This window comes from Ranitomeya imitator, chromosome 5 (genome assembly GCF_032444005.1).
Source record: "Ranitomeya imitator isolate aRanImi1 chromosome 5, aRanImi1.pri, whole genome shotgun sequence".
Classification (NCBI taxonomy): domain Eukaryota; kingdom Metazoa; phylum Chordata; class Amphibia; order Anura; family Dendrobatidae; genus Ranitomeya; species Ranitomeya imitator.
Window position 1 is genome coordinate 396076515 of NC_091286.1, and position 18369 is coordinate 396094883.

At 39.5% G+C, this 18369-nt stretch overlaps 1 protein-coding gene across 3 annotated transcripts in view; it reads right to left on the bottom strand.

Annotated features, from left to right (window-relative positions):
- Positions 1-18369, bottom strand: part of MYOM2 (myomesin 2) — a 253595-nt gene that overhangs the window by 199511 nt on the left and 35715 nt on the right. For all 3 annotated transcript variants that reach the window (XR_011312429.1, XM_069726901.1, XM_069726900.1), the window contains 2 exons: positions 16138-16295; positions 12103-12195 (listed from right to left, as the gene is read on the bottom strand). Coding sequence is in view for 2 of the 3 variants with exons in the window: in XM_069726901.1 (XP_069583002.1) it covers positions 12103-12195; positions 16138-16295 (251 nt within the window). In the remaining variant the exon portion in view is untranslated. The remainder of the gene's footprint in view (positions 1-12102; positions 12196-16137; positions 16296-18369) is intronic.

An 18369-nucleotide genomic window follows, 5' to 3' on the forward strand; every position in this document is an offset into this window, starting at 1 on the left:
ATAGCACACCGTACACTAGGCCCTTGTGGCCCAGATCCTAAGCATCCAAGAGACATTCTGCATTTTTTCTCAATGTAAAAGAGGCCATTATAAGGTAAGCAATGGAGTTGGGTTGGCCTGATGTACTCCCAGAGGTACCCATTCCAGCTGTAGGTCAGGAAAATTGAACATTGTATACTTTGTAATATCCAAGCAACATATGAGACCATTCTATGATGCCCTGGACATTCCCAGAATCCATATATCTGACTGGCCACCTGCTCTACCATTGGTACACAGAGTTTCAGCACGTCACACACTCAATGGATCAGGAACTTGAGGGTGACGCACCTAGACGGGAAAGAAAACTGCCTATCATATGAGCTCCTGAAATGAGCTTTTCTTCTCTGATGAGAGAGACAGTTTGCAGATGTTTCATTTTTTCTTTAAGTATATAATTAGATACAGCTAAATTGCTTTTTAAGTGTGACTTTTACACTATACAGAATGTCTCAGTTCATATAATATTAGAACAACATTTAAGTTGAGTTCATATTATATTATTATAATATTAAGCTCTATTACTTTACTCGCTATATATTCCATGTTTTCCCCTAATAGGAACCCCATGTCTGACAGTTTGACTCACGCCTGTAACGACAACTTCCAGTTAGGGATTTGTATTGGGACCAGCTTGTTTTGCAGTTTCCTTGTGTTTGATTTATTCATAATTTACACTGTACATCTTAGATTAGACGCTGAGAGGTAGACATTACTATGTAACGTCTATACTTCCTCATTGGTCTCAATCTTTCCATCATTTTTTCCTTCCCATGTGTGACATCTAGCTAGAGAACATCATTGACAATGAATGCCATGTAATATAACCCAAATCCTATTACTATTAACCCTGCTGTTGTCTTCGGTCTGGGGAGACCGATTTTGAACTTTGGTATTTTTGGGGGTGTTCAAGATGCGGTTCTGAAACTTGTGGTTAATTGACTTAAATGAGGATAGGTCGGTCAGCCACGGGTTTCAGAGCCGCATCTTGAATATTTTAAAGAATATTGAAGTTCAAGGTCGGTCGTTTTTGACCGAAGACAACAGCAGGGTTAAATGAAAAATGCCAAACAAAGAACTTCAGTTGTAGTGCCGCTTGCTCCAGAGCGTGGTTTGTCTTCTCATAGATGCTCAGGCAAGTGGCAGATTCATACGTCCGCGCACGCATTTTCTCCACGATGGCAGTGGAGCCCTTGCGTGTTACAGGGTCGCAAACTGGATCGTCCTTTTTATGAGCTACGTTAACTGCGCATGCGTCATACAGTGGGCGAGATGCACGATTCATTGGAAAGCATGATTTGGAAACGTGATGCACACACCCTCTCTATTGAGCACCTTCATTGGCTGGCCTCTTTGTTATAAACCATACCTACCCTCTCCCCAATACACGGCTACTGATGAAGATATAATGAAACATGCGTTGACACAGTGGGAACACTACAGCAGATGGTGTCATATACATGTAAGTGTAACATTGTATTTAAGCCCTTTTTCTTTCATATATCGCTGGGAAAAGTGTACTAAATATTACTGCTACACATGAGGGCATATGCTTTATTTATTTAAAAAAGGCTTTCCTGTCTCCAAGATGTCTCTTTCCTCATGTGCAGGCATTGCAGGACCTTTGGTATCCGTGGTTACAACCACTGATATAGTGACAGTTAATTAGCTAATAGTCATAACCATGGATACGTAAGGTCCTGCAATGCCTGCACATGAGGAAAGAGACAAAGCGATTCAGAAAAACTATGCTACATGTCTAATTGGAGGTAAATGCTAATATTATTATTACATCGACTACATATTGGGATAGGATCTTGGCGATGGGAATACCACTTTAAACACGTATAATTATCCCCATCTGTATATGGTAGTGTCCTTTCGCACCAGTGCTTAGCAGCCTCAGATTTATTGAATAGTTTGTCATTGCTTTTGTTTTAATCAATAAAATGTATTTTATGCTCTGTACATTTTTTCCCTACTCTTTTTTGCTTGCCTCCCCCCAATTAGGCCAATTTTCCATTACTTCGGATTCAATCTCAAAGGCAAAGAAGTATATCCTAAGGCACTTTCAAACAGCCATTAAGCCAAATATTACACGACACTGGGAATCCTCAAGAACTCCCACTTTTGGTGCATGGGTGGAAAAAGATAACAATATTATGAAAATGGAAAACATGATTGCACATGATAACAATTGCCTCCAAGCTTTTCATCGCCAATAGACATGATGGATATTATTCAGTGAGGGGAATGACCTGGCAATCTGGATGTCAGAAAATAAGTACTTAGAATAAAATGTTGTGGTAGATGTGGCCTCCGAAGTGCTGGGTTCAATAAGTCGTGTTTTTTTTTGTTTGTTTTTTTTTTTGTTTCCTCCATACCTCCTTTTCCTTCCCCTTCTTTCTCTTTCTGCCCTCCTTTACTACATTCCTCTATCACTCACATAATTATTTGGTTCATGTAAGAGCTTATATTAATGTCTCATCAAGTTATTGTTTAACGATAACCTAATATTAACAACGGTCAACTTTTTTATTGTTATTATTGAACATAATTAGAATATTCTATTTTCCTATCAATGTTGTTAAAACCCAATCAAAATATTTAAAGTAAAAAAGGTTTTATTACAAAGGTTTCTATTAAAAACACCAATAGCTGCAATCACTGTGAATTCCACATGGTGGCACTGCATGGAAATGAATCATTTCAAAGTTTTCCAAGAAAGAAAGAGACAGACTTGTACCACGAGAAGTAAGAGTGCTCTTATAATGCAGCTTAGCAACATATTTAAAAAGCTGCAGTATTGTAATAGGTATCCATACATTGTGATCTGTGTTTACCAGGGGTATCACATAGTAAGTGTTAGGGTTTGGGCAGAAAGTGAATTGTTGATATTTTAGAAAAGTAACATTATTTTTTTACAAAATGACATTATGTTGAAATCGGGTTGTTTTCGAAATTATAAAAGGTCCTACCATAGCCATAATATATATATAAGCACAGAATCAATGAAGAACCCAAGAAAGTAACGACATGTGAAAAAATGTGTACATCTTATTGGCTCTTTGTATGGTGTTTTGAGCCTTGGTAGAATTATTAGTTAATTGTAATGGGCACTGTTGTTTCAACAATAAGTCAATTGTGCACAAGAACATTAAAAAAAATTGTAATACATCGTGTCAGAGGAATATGCTTTTTTCTCCACTCAAGAGCCATTTCTTTCCCTTACGCTGCCACCTGAACGCAGCGTTTGCTCTGAAAAAAAAATGGCTCAAATCCGAAATATCAGGTTATAAAGCATATTAATTTTTATAGAGATGGGAGAGGGAGACGTAATGGGGAGCAGGGAAAGGAACTGACACAGACAGAGAAACATATCTGTGCTGCAAATTCTATCAAATTATTTCATTTCACTTTAGAGATGGATTCATAGCTACACCGCTCAGTACTGTTGTATAATATCCTCCATGCTGCACAAGAACATTAAAAAAAATTGTAATACATCGTGTCAGAGGAATATGCTTTTTTTCTCCACTCAAGAGCCATTTCTTTCCCTTACGCTGCCACCTGAACGCAGCGTTTGCTCTGAAAAAAAAATGGCTCAAATCCGAATTATCAGGTTATAACGCATATTAATTTTTATAGAGATGGGAGAGGGAGAAGTAATGGGGAGCAGGGAAAGGAACTGACACAGACAGAGAAACAGATCTGTGCTGCAAATTCTATCAAATTATTTCATTTCACTTTAGAGCTGGATTCATAGTTACACCGCTCAGTACTGTTGTATAATATCCTCCATGCTGCTTCTGAACATACAGTAAACTACACAGACAATAAAAGCAGGAATCTTTCTCTGTGAATTGTTTATAGGAGGCATCATAACAGTTAATCACCACCCACTGACTCAGAGACGACTGACAATTAAAGAAAGGTAACACAGAGTGGAAAAGTAGTGAAAAATACTAGTTACTAGTCATATAATAACCAGAATTAATGTTACTGGTCAGTCTGCTCAGTGCTGGGGTCCTGGGAGGGCAAAAAAAGTAATTTCTAAAAGAACATCCCCACAAATGGGCAGTTCCTTATCAAATACTCTTCACTTTATTACAAGATTGAAAAAAAAGAAACAGTGCTTTTTACAGTATAAAAGATTTTATAGCAGAAGAGTTTATTACACAGCGCTTGTACTTTACTGACTATAAGCTGAGCTGTAATAGAAGACATAACAGACAGGTGCAGCACTGTATCTATAAGAAATCAGACGTTCTCTAATCCTGGACATTCCTGTAAATTACGTTTTATTTTAGTACCTTCTCATCAGTACATTATTTGATCTATATGAATACAGTAAATAACCTGTTGGGCACTATGCAAGGACACATTCAAACCAAAAAAAATGGAGAACCTACTTATGAATTTCCAATAATTGGCTGTAGTAGTGCATATCTCCTTTTCTACTTACATTCTATTCTCTTTTTCTTTTCACTTTTTTTCCTATCTGTTTTTTTCTTTTGTCTCTCTGCTACTTCATTCAAGATCGTTTAGTTCTCTTTTCGTCTTTTACTTTTATTCATGAATTTATATAATTTGCATATTATATTGGTTAACATTTTTCCTAACACATTTACTGTTATATACTTACTAAAATATAGTGCTGAAGAAGCAAATGCATAGACTGTGGGGAACATTAGGATTGGCGTTTAAAATTAAATATGATGTTCTCATCTTGGCACCATGAATATTTTCCAAAGGTTGCCAAGTATATACAGATAGACAAATGTCACCAGGGAAGAGCTCCCTAACACAGTACGTTCAAGATGACAGCCAAGAAATTCCAAGCTGTTTTAAGAAGCAGCAGATCAATTTGCAGAGAGCTCAGCAACATGGTATGAACAGCTGAGAATACTAGAGCTGTACAGAGACGCCATCATCCAAAGGATCAAAATGCAAAATGAACAAGGCTTCTACCCTTAAGATTCATTCACATACTAGACGTCCTACTCTGAAACCAGAACGTCTTAGGTAGTTTCTATAGTCAGTTGGTTAAATTGAGCAGTGTGTATGTCGTTCACTCTACTACTCCCAAGCATGAATGATGCTAGACACTCAAACACTGTATCATTTACTTTCTGCAAATGTAACATAATCTACGTACACTGAATGGCTACTATATTAGAGACACCCATTTGGTAGTGTGTTGGACCTTCTTTGGTCTTCAAAACCACAGCAATTTATCATACCATAGATTCCACAAACTGCTGAAATCATTCTGAAGGAACAGTGGCCAGAAGAGCTTCTAGCAGCTTAGGCAAATTGGACGGAAGTAGTGACATCTCGTTCTCCTTCATCCCTGTGCTGCTCTATTGCATTAAATCTTAACCCAAAATGACGCAAATGTAGCTTAGACCTGGGGTCACTGAAAGAGGAGGGGGCTCAGGAGATGAGCTCCCTCTACAAGTGGTAGCTGGCAGTTTTGTTGTATAACTGGCATCTTCCTCTAACTTCAGCAGTTATCACTGCTGTTAACCATTTAGTTTTTCTGCCTGACCTCAGACTTTGCCTTTGACTATTTGTTTGCCTAGCCCTTTTGTCTCGATCCTCACATTTTGGACTGCAGACTATGACCTGGTTACTCTTTTGTCTTGCCCCTCTGCCTTTTGATGTACACTCTTGGTGTTTGACCCGCAAACTTTTTTATTCCCCTGCCTCACGTAAATGTTCATGGGAAGTGACGATAGTCAGCATCACAACAGGCATCAGAGGACACAGAGTGTTCCAAGAAAGCATTCCTGACACCATTAACCCACTTCTATCAATCTGAACTGTTGATACATAACAGGAATCTTATGCACACACTACCATCTATTCACACAGTAGCTCATGGACACCAAATCTAGTAATCAATGATGGTCCGAGCTGTTGGATGCCAAGTGGTCATGCATTTCTCACCTATTCATTGGACAGATTATTTAAAGGTCAAACACCTGCTAAAGGAGTATAAACTATTTATTCAGGTGATTAAATACTTATTTATAAATGTAGTGGGAGGTAAAGATTTTTTTAATTTCATATTTTCATATTTAAACTCTGCAACAACATAGTAATTTAAAATGTATTGATTTTTTTCCACCTCTAAAATACTGGCTAGTACGTACAAATAGCAAAATGTGAAGAACCTCAATGAGAAATAACCATCAGCACACATGAAGGCAGGGAGAGGGCTCCTTCTGCACTTCCATCGGGGCCCCCGCTACTTCATCACAAGGGCCTGATCGTTGCCATGGAGAACCGACATAGTCATGAGGTCACCAGGCTACGGCAAGCCCCTTAGACCATGCGCAGCGCATGGTCTAATGGGCTTCAGTCAGTGCAGAACTGCCAATGCTTTATACTAGCAATCAGACTGGTGAAAGTGAAAGTCCCATAGAGGGAAGTAAAAACGTTGAAATAAAAGTAAAAAAAAATGTTCCAAATATTTTTTTTTAAAATTACACAATAATAAAAATAAAAAATGAATAACATATTGTACCCATAAATAATTACTTTTATGTAAACAAAATCTACAAAAAGGAACACATATTTACTATTGCCACGTCCAGACCGATCTGACATATAAAACTGTCACACTAGTTAACCTCTACAGTGAACACTAAAAAAAAGTAGGCAAAAAAACTGCTTTTTCATCATACCGCCGAACAAAAGATGGAATAAAACGCAAACAAAGACAAATGTAGTAAATAAAAATATTAGTGAAAACGTCATCTTGTCCCACAAAAAACAAGCAGCCATACAACTCAATCTGCAGAAAAATAAAAAAAGTTATAGCTTTCAGAATAAAGCCTTGAAAAAATAGTTACAGTGCCTTGCGAAAGTATTCGGCCCCCTGGAACTTTTCAACCTTTTCCCACATTTCATGCTTCATACATAAAGATACCAAATGTAAATTTTTGGTGAAGAATCAACAACAAGTGGAACACAATTGTGAAGTTGAACGAAATTTATTGGTTATTTTAAATTTTTGTGGAAATTCAAAAACTGAAAAGTGGGGCGTGCAATATTATTCGGCCCATTTACTTTCAGTGCCGCAAACTCATTCCAGAAGTTCATTGTGGATCTCTGAATGATCCAATGTTGTCCTAAATGCCTAATGATGATAAATATAATCTACATGTGTGTAATCAAGTCTCTGTATAAATGCACCTGCTCTGTGAAATTCTCAGGGTTCTGCTTGAAGCACAGAGAGCATCATGAAGACCAAGGAACACAACAGGCAGGGCCGTGATACTGTTATGGAGAAGTTTAAAGCTGGATTTCGTTACAAAATGGTTTCCAAAACTTTAAACATCCCAAGGAGCACTGTGCATTTGGCATTTACTTTTGTGAAGCACCTGGGGGTTCAAGGTGCTCAACACATATCTAGATTCATTCCTTAAGGGGTCTAGTTTCTAAAATGGGGTCACTTATGGAGAATTTCTACTGTTTAGGCACATCAGTGGCTCTCCAAACGTGACATGGTGTCCACTTATGATTCTAGCACTGTTCAGAATTGTAAAATTTGGCCTAGTCATCAAGGTAAAAACAAGATCGAGGGTGAAGGGGTTGGTTTGTGGACTAAATGCTAAAATGAAACACGTTTTTACCACAAGAGAAATTGACATGTTGCAGATTTCAAGCATGCACCGCAGATCAGTTTACACAGTGTTAAGAAAGCACAGTCAGCATGAGATTTCTGGAAATCCCATTCCTTTTGCTATAACTGTAAAATGCTGCCTTTTTTACAAACCAAAAATATGAAACGTCAAATTCTCACCAAATACTCATTTTGGCAACTTAGCCTCAACAAAATCGATCTTTTTTTGTGTACATTAAAAATTAATGATGTCTGACAGCCCTATGTTTCTACAGCCCCCCGTACCCTTTAGATGGCTATTGGCCAAGTGATGGTTTGGCCAGTTTGGCAGCTATCTCGCCCAACTCTTCCATACATAAGAGCACACCATCTGCCTAGCTTCTGATGAGAAGATGAGGAAGAGTCGGGGCTCCCCATACACATTAGACTGTGATCCGAAGCCATCGATAACGGCAATTACTAACTGACTTTAGTGAAAAGTATATGGGAGCCAAAACCCTACTTGGCAAACACTTCAAATGACTCATGGAGGGAGAATAGAGATGAGGAGATGAGAGATCCTTGTTTTCCAATCTCTGTTCAGCATCGTACTAGACTTAAAGCGGCAGATGTTTTACTCAAGCCAATAAGTGAATCTTACACTGGTGCTCAGACAGGATTATTGGAGGGAAGATTGCATTCATATATTAACTATTCTACTAAAGGATACGTTTTTAAAAACTTTGCTTTCTGACATAATATAAAGCATTTGATGTGGGTAAAAGATTAGAGTGAAATCATTTCTGAGGATTGGATTCTGTGTCAATAATTGCAAAGAGGTCTAAACTAATTCTTAAAATGCCCTTTTAATTTGTAAAATAATTATTTGAAGTCTTTTAGATCCTACAAAGCAGGGTCCACAGTGACTTCATCATATCAAAAGAGTCCATATTAACATAGGGGTGACCTTACTGGAAATGCCTCCTGCAGAAGGAAATGTTAATATTAATTGAGAATATGTCGTTCTGCAATTGGTTTAACCTCACCTTCACCCTTCTGGTAATAAGACACTTTCCTACATGTCCTCACTGCGCTACTAAGACAAGTTCTTAGAAAGCAGCTAAAGAGCTGCAGCAGAAGTTTTATAGAATTAGGCAGGATGCTTGCATAAAACCAGCAGCTGGTGGCATTTTAAAAAAGCAATTAGCTTTGAATGTGACACTACACCTCCTCATAGATTTTCTTTTAAAACAAGACGCAAAGAAGTCTAGAAAAGACAGGAAAGGGGCACTATCTTAGGAAACACTGTGCTTGTGGACTGGGTGCAAGGTGTACACTTACCTACTGTCAGTCTCAGTGGTGCCTGTTAATGGACGATGGTGTCAATGGTGTCTGCTTAGTGGATCATTGAGTCATAAATGGATGTAATTAATTATAGCGCAGGATGAGTGCACTGTCATCACTGGAGATAAGGATACTACTTGAATTGATGAAGCAATAAGCTTCTTTATTCATGTGACCAAAAAATTCACAAGGCGATTAACCATGCAGGAACATGGTCTTGTCAGACCCCATCTCCTGGCCAGGGGAGGAGGCAAAAGAGTATACAGACATTACCACATGGGATCACAAATAATTCTTTCTATGAGGTAAAATAATTTTTTAAACAAGTAGAGAAATGTTTTTCATTACAATCACATGCTGTAATATCTGTCTACTCTCTTACTCCTTACCCTCCACAGGAGATGTCGTATGATCAGTCCATGTTCCTGCATGGTCAGTCACAGCCATTACACAGTACACAGCAGCGGCACATTTATTAGATTATCTCAGCACAGGAACATTTTTTTAACACATTCAATCGTGAAACATTATTTTTTTTCTAAGATCTATTAATTAAAGTGTACTTTGTCAGAAAACCTCTTTAAGTATTGAAAGGGTGCAAAGTCATGAAATGGTTGGCCTCAGAGAAGGATGTTTCAGTTATCTAGGTGGAAGATAATAAGGGCATCCACTAAAATTTTTCTCGATTCAAAGAAAAACTGGTTCAAGAAATGTTTATGAGTTAGAGGTGACAAGTGGTAGTGAAAGCCTGAATGTGCTGTTTGAATGATAAGGTGAAGTCCAAAGGTTGCGAGGCATCAGACTTGGGAGAGTGGAGAAAGCGTGGAGCCTCTACATTAGTCAATAGGTCTGGTCTGGGTGTTGTACGAGATGTGGAAACAAAATCAGTTTTCTCTATGTTGATTTTTAGTTAAGTAGAACTGTCTCATTGAAACATTATTTTTCAAAATTAAGTCCACCTTTAATATTCACTTCTATATTGGGGAGCGTTATTATCATCCATTCCCTTATTACTATATTCCAGTGATATTCATATAAACAGCATTTGCTGTTAGCCTCATGTGTCTTTTGAAACAATGTAGGAAATGTAACAATTAACATTTTGTCGGAGATATGCAGGCACTTACCACTAACACTTACACCAATGAGTTAGCAATAGATAAGCTAATAGTTCTGGGGTTGGCATTGGCAAAAAAATGTCAATGATGGAGAAAGTAAAAATACACATATATCAAAAAATTAATAGTTTTATACAGAAAAGATCTTGTAGGTAGCTAAGCTGTACACTACAATGTATTGTATCATTAGCTTATGATGCCCTGAACCAAACATATCTAATATATACAGTATGTGCATTCTATGAACGGCTTTGACATAAATTCAGAGGGAGAATATAATGCACACGCTACTTAATCTATGCAAAAATGCCAAAATCAATAACATTATAACATCAACAGACTTATTATTCCCTTGCGCAAAGATAACAACTTTGTTCTCAATTTCAGGTTAAAAATAGAAAAAGGAAAAGGAGATCTGCAAGGGATTAGAGTCATGTAATGTGAACAGAGCCTTAATGTCAAGAGATGCCAAATGCCTTCAGAAGATCTCTAGTGTCCTGCTCCTGTTTCTTCTCCATTCCCAGTCATGACCTCCTCTATTCAGATGTATGTTACCTCTTCTTTTATGGAAGAAGTCCTGTTTTGTGATATCTCTTATCAGATAAAGTAACCGGTATGTACTATCTTGCCCTGTACTATGTTTCCTAGTAGCGTATGCAACAATGCGCTAATTTTTACTTTGTTCTGAATCTGCCCGATGCCAGCACTTAGAGCCCCACTGAACTGTATACCTCCTAACAGCATTCGGGGTTCTGTTTTTAGTCATTACTCAGTGCATAGAGATCATTGGCTGTAACTGCTCCCCCAGCACTGACTGACAGCAGCTCAGAATTAGGACTGACTGTCAGTCAGTGCCGGAGGCGCAGTTACAGCTGCCGCTCTCAATACACTGAGCGGTGACCAAATCCACACCGGAACAAGCCCCATGACTGAAACCCAAATTCTTCCAGAACTAATAAAGTTCATTATCCTCCCAGCAGTGGGGCTCAAAGTGCCAGAGCCAAGTATAATCAGAACACTATAAACCTGCAGATTAACCCTGTATCTGCAGCTTAATAGCATTTTTTCAAGAGACAGGTTTTCTTTAAAAGGCCAAAGTCAGAATTGGTAATTATGATATTAAAGGGTGTATCCACTACTTGGACAACCCCTTCTCAATTGCTTTATTCCCCCTTATAAATTAAAAACAGCCTGTACTCACCTTCAGTGCCGGTGCCGTTCGAGAAATGATAGCATCCATCAGCTCTCTTCGGCCTCGCCTCAGGTTCCTATGCCACGTGAGCCCTGTTGCCAATAAGCGGCCGTTTCACTCTCACTTTTTTGTAGATAAAACTGACAGCTGTAAGAAGTGAGAGCTGCTGCTTATGCGCTCCGACATCCTCTAAATGTCAGTTACATCCAAAGAAAGTGAGAAATTGAGAGTGAGTGGTTGGTTGTAGGGCCCACCCCATGTCATCACTGAACCGGCGCTGGAACTGTGCTGACACCAGAAGTCAATTAAACCATTGTTATTTTATAAGGGGGAATAAGGCAATTTTTAAAACACGCTGTTAGCATTTTCTCCATATGTAAAACTAATACCTTATTTTTCACTTTTGTGTGGCCATCTTCTGTTGCCTATTAGGGGCTACTTGATCTGCTGTGAACAGGGGACCTAATTTATAGCTCCTTATGAAAGGAGAGAGAAAAGAAAGGTATGTAATCTTTGACTTTGCTCCTGGGTTTAACCTGGACCATACTGTATATACTGAGACAGATAATTTACTTTGTAGTATATGATACTTAGTTTTACCAAGTAAGACTTCTTTAGGGAATATACAGTAGTGTCAGCACCAAGTTCTATGCGTACAATGTATCTACTCATGTATATAAAGGATAATGCCAGATTCTGCTGTCTGGAACTTGACAAGATATCATTTGTTGACCCTAATATAATGATAACTATACCACACTTCATAATGCAAAGAATTACTTGCAAACAATATTTACCTGTATATTTCCAAGCTATTTACTCCATATTTGCTTTCAATTCTGTACTTTCCTGGTTCACTTGCTGGGCTAATCAAAGTTTCATTTTTATACCTAATGGAAAGAGCAGATTCATTTCTGTAAAGTCAATAGTATCATAATCCCAGCAGAGTTAATTTTGCACGGTCTCAGGGTGCATTGACATTACTTGGCATATATTACTTTGCTTTTGTATTTCACTGAAACAAACAATGTAATTACAGATAATGGCTAGTTTACAAGAGTCAGTGTCACCTTTTAATGCTTGTCAAAATTCAATGTGAAGATAATACTAAGTAAATATACAGAATTTCCAACAGTGCAGAAACAAATGAGATAGGAAATTAATTTGGAAAATGAATATTCAATTTACTTTGTAAGCATTTTTATTATTACAGTTGCAGAAATAAATAAATTGATTTAACAGCATTAAAGTTAAAGGGGTATTCTGAGCTCCAAGATCCTCTCCCACTATGTAGAGGGTATAATAGTAATAATATTAGCAAATACCTCCAATAGTAAAGTTCTCTTTGTTTCGCTATGTCACTTACCCCATGTGCAGGGCATTGTAGTAGTTTAGATATCCATGGCTGCGACCACTAATAGCTAACTACCTGTCACTATAAGAGTAGTCATAACCATGGATACCTAAGCTAGTGCAATGCCCTGCACATAGGGTAAGCGACATAGCTTACCAGAAGAACTATACTACATTTCTAATTAGAGGTATTTGCTAATGTTATTATTATTACACATACTATATATTGGGATAGGATCTTGGAGATGTGAATACCTCTTTAAATTTATAACTAAAGAACCTAGTCTAAATAAAAATACCAGTGGGGCGATTTTATAGGCCTATTTGGAGAGCTACTGTACTAACATTGATGGACCTGGACTGTCCATATAAAACATGCTCATCTATTAAAAGGATTGAGAGTGTATGGCTGACTCTCCCCTGACAGTTAGGCTATGTGCCCACGTTGCGGATTCGTGTTCGGATTTTTCCACACCGTTTTAAAAAAATCTGCAGGTAAAACGCAGTGCGTTTTACCTGCAGATTACCTGCAGACTTCCTGCATTTTTTGTTCGGATTTCACCTGCGGTTTTACACCTGCGGATTCCTATTGAGGAGCAGGTGTAAAACATTGCGGAATCCGCACAAAAAATTGACATGCTGTGGAAAATACAACGCAACGTTTCCGCGCTGTATTTTCTGTAGCATGTGCACTGTGGATTTGATTTTCCATAGGTCTACATTGTACTGTAAACTGCATGGAAAACTGCTGCAAATCTGCAGTGGCCAATCCGCTGCGGATCCGCAGCCAAATCCACAATGTATGCACATAGCCTTACATGTTGCCCATGTTCCCACAGGACATGAATGGCCTACAGAGATATCTTGTAGTAGAATGAGGCTCTTGTAACATATCAATTTGTGAAATTTCTTCCCTAATATTTCACAATGAAATGTGAGTTGTGTTATTGAAATAAGGAACTGCAGAACTTCGCCATAATGAGGCAGACCATAAAAAATTACAGAACATGGCCATCGAGTGATGAGGCGCATATTACATAAAAGTCGCAAATGACTCCATTAATTCTTCTGACCTTTCATCCATTATAAGTTCATGCTAAAAACATACAACTCTGCCCTTCACCTCTCCAAACAAACCTATTTCAACACACTCATCACCTCACTGTCCAATAACCCTAAACGTCTCTTTGACACTTTCCAGTCCCTACTCAACCCAAGAGTGCAGGCCCCAACCACAGATCTCCGCGCTGACGATCTGGCCAATTACTTCAAAGAAAAAATTGACCACATTCGACAGGAAATCATCTCCCAATCTCTTCATACCATGCACTGTCCTCCCTCCCCCACTGCATCTAGTTCACTCTCTGACTTTGAACCAGTTACAGAAGAAGTAATCAGGCTCCTTGCATCTTCTCGCCCAACCACTTGCACCAGTGACCCCATTCCGTCACATCTCCTCCAGTCCCTTTCCCCGGCTGTCACCTCTCACCTAACAAAAATATTCAACCTTTCTCTCACTTCCGGTATTTTTCCTTCCTCATTTAAGCATGCCATCATACATCCATTACTTAAAAAAAATCCCTCGATCAAAACTGTGCCGCTAATTATAGACCTGTCTCTAATCTTCCCTTCATCTCTAAATTCCTCGAACGCCTGGTCCACTCCCGTCTTACCCGCTATCTCTCAGATAACTCTCTTCTTGACCCTCTTCAATCTGGTTTCCGCTCTTTACACTCTACTGAAACTGCCCTCACTAAAGTCTCTAATGATCTACTAACAGCTAAATCTAATGGTCACTACTCCATGCTAATTCTCTTGGATCTCTCCGCAGCATTCGACACTGTGGATCATCAGCTACTCCTCACTATGCTCCGCTCCATCGGCCTCAAGGCCACCGTTCTCTCCTGGTTCTCCTCCTATCTCTCTAACCGCTCCTTCACTGTATCTTTTGCTGGTTCCTCCTCCTCTCATCTTCCCCTTACTGTTGGGGTTCCTCAAGGATCAGTCCTAGGCCCCCTCCTTTTCTCTTTGTATACTGCCCCTATTGGACAAACAATCAGTAGATTTGGTTTCCAGTACCATCTCTATGCTGATGACACCCAATTATACACTTCTTCTCCTGTTATCACGCTGAACTTTTTAGTAAACACCAGTGATTGTCTTACCGCTGTCTCTAACATCATGTCCTCCCTCTATCTGAAACTGAACCTGTCAAAAACTGAACTCCTCGTCTTTTCTCCCTCTATTAACCTACCTTTGCCTGACATTGCCATCTCTGTGTGTGGTTCCACCATTACTCCAAAGCAACATGCCCGCTGCCTTGGCGTCATACTTGATTCCGAGCTTTCATTCACCCCCCACATCCGATCACTGGCTCGCTCTTCTTATCTGCATCTCAAAAACATTTCTAGAATTTGTCCTTTTCTTACTGTCGACTCTGCAAAAACTCTTACTGTTTCACTTATTCATTCTCGTCTGGACTATTGTAACTCTCTACTAATTGGCCTCCCTCTTACCAAACTTTCCCCTCTCCAATCTGTTCTGAATGCTGCAGACAGGATCATATTCCTCACCAACCATTACACCGATGCCTCTACCTTGTGCCAGTCATTACACTGGTTACCCATCCACTCAAGAATCCAGTACAAAACTACTACGCTCATCCACAAAGCACTCCATGGCTCAGCACCACCCTACATCTCCTCTCTGGTCTCAGTCTACCACCCTACCCGTGCCCTCCGCTCCGCTAATGACCTCAGGTTAGCATCCTCAATAATCAGAACCTCCCATTCCCGTCTCCAAGACTTTACACGTGCTGCGCTGATTCTTTGGAATGCACTACCTAGGTTAATACAATTAATCCCCAATCCCCACAGTTTTAAGCGTGCCCTAAAAACTCATTTGTTCAGATTGGCCTACCACCTCAACGCATTAACCTAACTATCCCTGTGTGGCCCATTTAAAAATCAAAAACATAATCAGGTTCCTCGCAACATGTTCTCATACACTTTATGCAGTTATTAGCCCTCTGTGTCTGTACTGCTACATACTTAGGCAGTTAACTGGTTCATGCAGCTTTACATGAACACCTGAGCCTTACACTATGGCTGGTCCGAATAACTTAAGCAATTGTTACCATCCACCTCTCGTGTCTCCCCTTTTCCTCATAGTTTGTAAGCTTGCGAGCAGGGCCCTCACTCCTCTTGGTATCTATTTTGAACTGTGATTTCTGTTATGCTGTAATGTCTATTGTCTGTATAAGTCCCCTCTATAATTTGTAAAGCACTGTGGAATATGTTGGTGCTATATAAATAAAATTATTATTATTCTCTGGCATTAAAATCATCAGAAAAATTGTGCAGTGGGAACTTCAAACTATGGATTTCCATTACTGAGAAGTTAGTTACTTATAAGCTTTATATCAATTTACAATGTTTGTGACTATGTATGATAATTGAGTAAGATCATTTTTTCCTTACCACTGTACCACTGGCGTTGGATATCCTTGGACAGTAAAGAAAAGCTTCACAGGCATGCCTTCCCAAACGGTGTGTGATCTGAGCCGGACTAATATATCTGGGGAACGGCTTATACATTCTTCATGAATTTGTCTCTCTAATGCCAATTTTTCCTCTACCTGATAGGAAAAAAAGTGTAAAGTTTATAATAATCCAATTATCCCTCCACAGCAATCGCTTTTTAGACTATTCTTGTTTTGCTACAGTGAGTATATCCTCACCTGCCCAGAAGGAACAGTAAGAAGGCACATGTGATACTCAGAAACTGGGTTCAAACAAATTTACGAGGAAAAATGTGAAAACATGAGAAAACTCTTTGTTATTTTTAATAATAATAATACTTTCTGAAGTCAACAAAAATTGCAAACATCATGGGCAGAAGTTTCTTTTCCGTGTCCAATTTTTGAAGCTGAGGGTGCCTAAATAAATCTATTGTTTTATCTAAAGAGATATAGCAAAGCTCCTTACAGTATCCCTCGTAATAAGATTAAAGGGAATCTGTCACCCCATTTTTTGCCTATAAGCTAAGGCCACTACCATCAGGGGCTTATCTACAGCATTCTGTAATGCTGTACATAAGCCCCTGATGCAACCTGAAAGATAAGAAAAACAAGGTAGATTATACTCACCCAGGGGCGGTCCCGATGCATTCCGGTCCAATGGGCGCTGCCGTCCGGGTCCGGCACCTCCTATCTTCATACGATGATGTCCTCTTCTTTGCGTCCTGTTGCAGCTCCTGCACACTGCAGTACTTTGCTCTGCCCTCAACAGAGCAGACAACGTACACTTGCGCAGGAGCTACGACAGGAAGCAAAGAAGAGGACGACATCATCTGAACATGGGAGGTGCCGCACCCGGACCGCGACATCCATCGGACCGTACCATACCGGGACAACCCCTCGGTGAGTATAATCTAACTTGTTTTTCTTATCTTTCAGGTTAACTCAGGGGCTTATGTACAGCATTACAGAATACTGTAGATAAGCCCCCGATGGCGGTAGCCTTTGTTTTTAGGCGAGAAATGGGGTGACATATTCCCTTTAAAGCGTTTTTTCCTCAGCATACATTTAAACCCCTGTTCACAGTGTGGGTGATAAGTCTATCATCACTGGGGATCCAACTGCTGGGACCCTCACAGGTAATAAGAATGGGTGTCCTTAAGCGCACAGACAATGTATAATCTCTGCGAGATGTTGCCCATAAACTTCACAGAATCCTAGTGCTGATCACAGAGTCACAAAGCTGCCTATTGTGCCTCATTATGTCTTCATGAGAAAACTACTCCTTCTACCTTCCGACTTGCTGTTTGCCAGTGGGCGGTGCATTCCTGCTTGACAAATAGTTCGGACAAGCCACATGGTTGCACCTTTGTCCCAAAGTATGTCACTGTAGAATCAGAGGAGTGACACATGAGCTAAACATGACAACTGCTGCCTGTGACCGGCGGTAACCTCAAAGATGTCACCACAGGTAACTGAAGTTGCGATCTCAGGCTCAGCTCAGTGTTTCCTGGATTCACAGCTGAGAGGTCGCATCATGCCATCGCTCAGCCATGCAATCCAGATGAAGAAGGGTTGGCCTCTTTGTTGGACCAATGAATTATCGTCAGACAAGTGAGGAATATGGTATTTTATTATTTTCAATTTTACAGTTATGAATGGGTAAAAGAGAGTGGGGAGTGTTTATTTCAAATAAAGAATTTTTTTCATGTGTGTTTTCTTCAATTAAAGGACTTCTTCGTGTGTGTGCCTTTATTTAATTTTCACTGTGGGGTTAGTAATGGGGATGTCTTATAGACGTTTTTCCACCCAAACCAAACTTTTTTAAATGTTCGGCCGAACCCGGCTGACTCAAACATCCATGTGTCCACCTATCACTAGTCAAAACCTGCAGAGGACTGACCAGAGTGGCGCCGATAAAAGAGGAAGATAGCGGCTGGTGAGTATAAGCTGAGTGTAAGCCTAGAGGCAGAGAAATTAGATAAGTGGCACCACTCCAGTGGGGGGTTTTAAATTTTACTGCTAGAGTGCTAGGTCCAGGTCATAAAGTACCTGTTGGGTAAATGCTTATTATGATACCATAAATATACAACATGGCTGTTCCGAAGTCTTTCACAATTTCTTAAAGGGAATCTACCACCAGGTTTTTGCTGAACCATCTGAGAGCAGTGTGATGTAGACACAGAGACCCTTA